Source organism: Buceros rhinoceros, unplaced genomic scaffold (assembly GCF_000710305.1).
Source record: "Buceros rhinoceros silvestris isolate BGI_N320 unplaced genomic scaffold, ASM71030v1 scaffold7509, whole genome shotgun sequence".
Taxonomy (NCBI): domain Eukaryota; kingdom Metazoa; phylum Chordata; class Aves; order Bucerotiformes; family Bucerotidae; genus Buceros; species Buceros rhinoceros.
The window spans coordinates 1,885-8,481 of NW_010432068.1; the positions used below are offsets into that span (position 1 = coordinate 1,885).

Below are 6,597 nucleotides of genomic sequence, written 5' to 3' on the forward strand. Positions count from 1 at the left end.
TCCTTTCCAGCAGAGGAGCGGCATCTTGATCTTACATCTGATGTCTTTGTTGCTTTGACAGTTTCTCTGTTGTTTTCAGGTGTATGTTCTTTGGGTTGCCTGGTGCATGCACAGTTTATCAGTGGTGTGACTGACAGTACAAAGTGTTTGGTTACAGACGTTAAGGGGCATTCTTAGAGCGCTGTTTTGTGCTACGGATTTTGCCAAGCAGAAATACGTTCTGCTCTGGCTACGTGGCTGCAGAGAGGGTAGCCATGACTCTCACTGGAACATCTCAAAACATCTTCAGGCAAAGGCTTCTTGTCTTTTCTGTCGGGGGGTAAGGCCGCCTTGTCGGGTTGCTCTTTGGTTACTACACGGCATTACACTACGATACGCAGTCCGTAAAGCCCAGCGGGGCAGGTTTGTAGAGTAGGACAGGGCTGAATACCCAGCACCTGTGCTCGGCATGGTGGGGTAGGAAGGAACATCAGATATCGTGGACTGAATGCACGTAATATATCTTAGTGCACCGTACTGTAACCACGCATTAAGCTCCTTCCCTTTTTCTTCCACCTCAGGAGTATTTTTGCTACTTTATGGTTGCAGCCATCTTTAAAAGTAGCTTAGAGGTAATGATCTAAATGCAACTAAATTACTTTCTTTTTTTCTTAATAGATAAGAACAAATAACAGTACCTGTGATAAGTGACCATGAGCAACAAGGAGGCAAGGAAGTTTAACCTTGGTGATCTAAATGCCACTTCTGTTTGTTTCTGCCATTGTAATGGCAACATCTGATCCGGCTGCTTACAGCTGGACGACAAGGCAGAGGAGAGGGTAGCAGTCACCCCCTTGTATGCCTCTGGAATCCCCAGCAGTTTGGCTGTGCAGGACAGCCATGCATTTCATTCAGCTGTTGTCAGTTTGTGTGCCTGATCTCGGAGTAGCTGCCCAGGACTGGACACAGACAACACAGACGGTGGCTGTTGAGCCTGCGATTGCTCCATGTGAACAGAATGGAGGCGCTTTTCACCTCTGATGCTTGGAGGGAGAGGAGTGGTTTGTGACTCCTACCTCACCATCTGTAATACCTTGAGGGGGTCACAGGCCAGTAACTTGGCAGGAACCTGGGGACTCTGAGAATGAACCTCATTTTCTGTGTCAGACTGAGCCAAACAGCTAAGATTGTCACTTACACTTAGTGCGGAACTGGATAAATTTTTAACCCAAAACTAAAATAAGAGTTGTAGGTGGAAAGGAATTGTGGGAAGTGAAGATAATTATAGTCGCTTTCAGTACCTATAAAGACTGTTAATTTACCTTCTTAAGAGAACAGGCTGAAAAAATAGCAGAAATATCCGCGTGGTACGTCCGTATTTGCTGAGGTGGTCTTGGGAAAGAAAATCAGCATAGTGCTATGGTACCTTTGTGGCTCCCCTTCTACATACCGATATAGTTACTTTTGGAAACTGTGGCCTTTTCTAGCAATAGGGGTGAATGGCCACGGCGTGTGGGTTTCTGTATTTATTTCCTACAATTGTTCAAAAGACTTTTTTTTTTTCTTCTGTGTTGGAAATACTGGAATTGGGAAAGAAAAGCTAGGAATGACTTGGCATAAATCTTGTGATAAAAGAAAGACTCTAATATTATCTAACTGAAACTTAACATTGAGTAATATTTGAGATTGGAAGGCACCTCTGAACATCTCTTACCCAACCATGCACTCTCTTCCTCCAGACAGAGTCTGCGGGAGCAGTTTGCTCAGGGTTCTGTCGAGTCAGGTTTGGGAGATGGAGATTCCACAGCCTCACTAGGCAGCCTGTTTCCAGGGGCTGGTTTTGTTCAAGGTTTAAGTGTAATTCCCTGTCCATGCCTCTGCACCTCCAGTCTTGTCACTGACACATCTGAGAAGAGTCTGGCTGTGTAGTCTTTGCTCCCTCCCATCAGATGTTTATACATGTTGATAAGGTCCCCCTGATCCCTCTTGCGAAGCAGCGGAGGACCTCGGCCTGCCTGGGTTGGCTTGCTATCCATGCGAGGTCTGATCAAGCCAGTGCCCTCTTAGTACAAACTCACCTTCGCACAAAGCCAGGAAAGCAGGTGTTAAGGCAGCACCTGTAAGCTTAAAGAAGGCATATGAGATTTCTGATGAGTTATTCATACTACCTTCATACAAAAATAATTAGTGCACCTTTGGCTCAGTTTGCAGATGATGAACTGTGGCATGTCGTTGGACAGGGTAGCATTTGCAGATGTGTGAGGTGAGCGGGTTGTCCCACCCATGCTGGTTGTGTTCTCCTCAAAAGCTACATATAATCTCTACTAAATCACCAAAGAATTTAAAGTTCCTTATTTCAAGCCTTCTATCCAGATCTGTCCCTTTATTTGAAGCACATTGGAGCTAATCGGGCTGCTCTCAGGATTTGGCAAGCAGTCAGTGCTGTTCCTGAGGTTCACTTCTGGATGGCTGGTTTCAGTTTTTCTTTCCTGATTTAGAGTTAACAATGTCTTGTATGTAGCCGTGGTGCCTTTTAGTTACAAAAGTACTGTAAAGCTGTTTGACAGACCAGGTTCCTAGACTTTGGGTTAGCTGGGTGTGACCACTGCTATATTTTGAAATTACGAAAACTTATTTTCTGTATGGCATTGCTGGGCTATAAGCATTTTCTCAAGGAAAAGGAACCAGGTCTCTGAAGAAGAGTCTTTTTCCGCTTCAGTAGCGTCCTTGTTCCCCAGGCTGGCAGTATAAGTGGTTGATTTTTTAATATGAGATGGGAGCGTGCTTTGTGTTCTACAAAGGATTAAGACACTTCAGAACATTAGCAGCAAAGGCTTAAAAAAGGAATTTCACTCAGTACCAGGTAGCTTGAGTAACTGTATTCCAGTATTTTGAGTCCTGTGTAATTTGTTAATCCTCTGTTTATAGTCTTCAGTTGCATTCCTCGCGACTGATAGATTGTTAGATGTTTTAACAACCCTTTTTTTCTCCTGTTTTAGCCTCAAGGAATAGGATCACCTAGTGTCTACCACGCTGTTATAGTGATCTTCTTGGAGTTCTTTGCTTGGGGACTCTTGACAGCACCCACTCTGGTGGTGAGTGATACACTTAAGCTTTTTCTCACTGTGCGGGAGATGGGGCAGTTACTGCAAAGGCACTGGGCATCTGGATTAGATGAAAATTCTGTTTCATCAAGGTGCTTTGTTGTGTGGATGAAAAGTTCTGTATTTTTATATGGAATCAGGAATTTAAAATTATTTCTTTAAAGCAGTGTAATGATGCCACATAGCTGGTTTTGTGTAAGTCTGCGAACACCGGAGCTTACATGTAAAGATTTTGTGACTTGAAACCAGTAAGGCATTAATGAAATTAAGATGCTGCAAAGTTGACACATTACAAACGTAAAGACCAAAATACCCTTGAAATTTGGTAAAATTATGGATGCGTGTGTGCGTAGGCAGGGAGATCTTTGCTGACAGAGTGCAGACCCTGTTACACCAGTCAGAGCTTCCCCATGATTAACAAGACAGTCACACCAACCTGTTTGTACCAAATTATTTTCTAATGTAATTGGTTACTTTCCATTTGGATTTAATCTCTGAGCGTGACACACGCTTACAAATTAAAAGGAGCAAAGACTTAAAGATTTGCAAGTAAACTCCACCTAAAATGCAGTCTTGGTGTGGCTCCATCAGCTGCTAATGGTGAACAGTCTCTTGGATATAAACTGTGCCTTGGTCACATAATGGCATCCGTATCATGTGACAGAAGTCAGACTGGGAGAGGTGCCTGTTTTAACCCGCACACCCAGGCTCTGGTCACCAGATGAGAGGCACTTCAGAATGGTGACGTCTCTCCTCTCTCTCCCAGCTCCCTACAGGTGACACAGTAGCATGTGGCCTGAGATAATTCTCTAGGTGAGGTCTGTTTAGATTTCAGACACCAAAGCTGGATGACATGAATCCTTCCCAAAGATTTGAGAGAGCTGAGGCCTCTATCAAGCACACCTAGATCTTAAAATCTTCCTACACCTAAATCTTCCTCCATGAGAATTTAAATAGATTATTTGTGGTGTGCCCTTTTTTTCCTCTGTATTCTATGAAAATACAAAACTACTGTGGATGTGGCACCATAGAAGTTGGCTGCGTCATGAACAGTGTTTATAGTTAATATTGTGTAAGTGATGGCGTTCGTATTTCTTCTCCAGGTTTTGCATGAAACCTTCCCAAAACATACATTTCTAATGAATGGTCTAATTCAAGGAGTAAAGGTAAGGTGACAAACATTACTCACAAGTACAATTTAAAGACCGTGGTGGGAGGAATCTAGAAACACCTGCCGGTTGAGACAGGCGTTCTGGAGATTGCCGGTATAGCCTTCCCGGTATAAATAAAACGGGTTTAAAGTTACTGCTGAAAAAGCAAATATGCATCATTTTACTTCCAGTAAGATGCTGCTTGGACTGTACCTGCTGTTTGGGTTCAGCAAATAAAAAAGTAGTTGACTAATCCCAAATGACACATGGTGTTAAAAATGGAGGTTTTTTTACTTCAAGCTTGTTGTTTCAACAGGATATTTTCAATTCTTCAGTTATGTTTATCTGAACTCTAAATACATAAAACAGTAAAAACAGTTCGTAAAACTGCTAGTATGACTGGATCATCTGCAGTTTGAGGTTTGTGTAGTTCTGAGGTGACAAATCTCAAATTGCATGTAACCAGACATGGGATAGAACATTATAACCACTTAGTTCTAATTTAAAATGTTTTGTTCCATTTAGGGCTTATTATCGTTCCTCAGTGCCCCACTCATAGGTGCCCTGTCTGATGTGTGGGGACGGAAGTCCTTCTTGCTGCTAACGGTGTTCTTCACCTGTGCACCCATACCGCTAATGAAGATCAGCCCCTGGTTAGTAAATTCTCTCACACCACAGCTACCATGTTTTATCGAGGTTGCTGTACAAAGCTTGTGTTTGTAGGACAGCTGGTAAAATGTTGTTTGTGCTACGTGGAGGGTTGAGGCTTTTGTGTTACATCAGTGCAAAGCTGGGAGAACGCGAGCCAGACTGAACTGGCTGCCGTAAGACCAAATGCCGTGGTCGGAAGTGTCAGAGCGGCTGTTTTCGAGCTCGGTGCTGTTGGCCCCACTTCCTGCTTCAGCACGTTTGCAAACGGTACAACAGTGCCACCAGTCAGCTGGGCAGGTCTTTGTTGTGGCCGTATTCCTCAAATACCGGCCAGCTGTGCAGAACTGAAAGCCGCGCACAATGCCAGCTGGAGCCTCAAGTAGCTGTTGGTAACCTCAGGGGTCGCTGTGCTTTTATAGTTCTGCTGGCGCAGCTTTAAAATCCCCCAGCTCCCACGCTGTGTGCGGGTAGAAGTAAGTCCTGAACTGGCACGTACGCTCCCCAGGTAGCGCGTGAGTCAGGACCCGCTGCTGTTGGACTACCCACGGGCTGTCCCTGCGGGTGCGCTGGCGTGGGCAGAACCAGCTGTTCCAGGAGGTCCAGGAGCCTTTTCAGTTTTCCCTCTGTTCACACAGGTTGTTTGTGGATTCTTCGTCCCTTTTCCGGGAAGCGGCTTGTTTCTAAGTGTGCATTAATGTCTCAGGTGACAAGTGCTAGCGTCTGTAAGGCTGGTGGTGAGACTCTGAAAACACTGGAGTTCCTACCTTGCTTTGCGTCCCAGGCAGTCAGCTGAATTCCGTCCGACACCTTGTTTCCGGGCAGTAGTTACTGACAGCAGCTTTTTGTAGAAGTTACAAAATTCTGCTGATGGTCTTGAGGCTGGGTGTGCTAAGGAGAAGGTGCACACCTCTGTCGAGACGCATCCACGTTGGCCTTATTCAAGCTTATCTTCATATTTGGTCAGGAAAAGTTGGACAAGATGATTTACTGTAGAACAGTATTTGGCTTACAGAGACTTTTTGTTTCTGTGTAGATGTTCTGATTTTTTTTTTTAATAATGTTCTTAGGTGGTACTTCGCCGTTATCTCTGTCTCTGGAGTTTTTGCCGTGACGTTTTCTGTGGTTTTTGCTTATGTAGCAGACATAACCCAAGAACATGAACGAAGCATGGCCTATGGTTTGGTATGTATTGTCTCAGCTCTGTTCCCGAGGGATCCAGTACTAAACACCTCCGCAGGCAAAGCTCCTCACAATTGTATTTTTGTTTCTTGTGAGGCAAGCTGATTTTAGTTTGGAGTCAGGTTTTTCTGTTTGCTTGTCTCGTCATCCAGTCCTGTATCTCTTGAATATTTTGCTTCTAACCGTGTTAAACGCTGTCTTTCAGATGACTCTTAAAACTTACTAGTAGTGTTATTGATGTAGTTTGAGGGGCTTTAGTTACTCCATTGTTTCTCACACTTACTTACACTACTCTGTCATCTTGTAAAGAATCCAGCCTTTTGTTCCTGGATAATTTCAGAACTGCCACTGTATGACATCTTAGCTCCTCCTGCCCATGTTTCCAGTCACTGCCATGCTTCAGAACGAATGGAGCCCAGAAACTTGTCTGTAACAAACAACTCGCCTCCCTCTCTCCGTTAACTCCCGCTAACCTGCCGGGTCTCGGCAGCCTTCGCAGCCCTGTCTATAGCGGGTCTGTGGAATCCACAGTG

The 6,597-nt window shown here is 44.4% G+C and overlaps 1 protein-coding gene across 1 annotated transcript in view; it reads left to right on the forward strand.

Annotated features, from left to right (window-relative positions):
* Nucleotides 1–2,942: 2,942 nt before the first annotated feature.
* Nucleotides 2,943–6,597, forward strand: part of HIAT1 (hippocampus abundant transcript 1) — a 17,374-nt gene continuing 13,719 nt past the window's right edge. Inside the window, exons 1-4 of the mRNA XM_010143640.1 lie at nucleotides 2,943–3,074; nucleotides 4,187–4,249; nucleotides 4,760–4,887; nucleotides 5,953–6,067. Of these exons, the coding sequence (XP_010141942.1) occupies nucleotides 4,223–4,249; nucleotides 4,760–4,887; nucleotides 5,953–6,067 (270 nt within the window). The 5' untranslated portion in view covers nucleotides 2,943–3,074; nucleotides 4,187–4,222. The remainder of the gene's footprint in view (nucleotides 3,075–4,186; nucleotides 4,250–4,759; nucleotides 4,888–5,952; nucleotides 6,068–6,597) is intronic.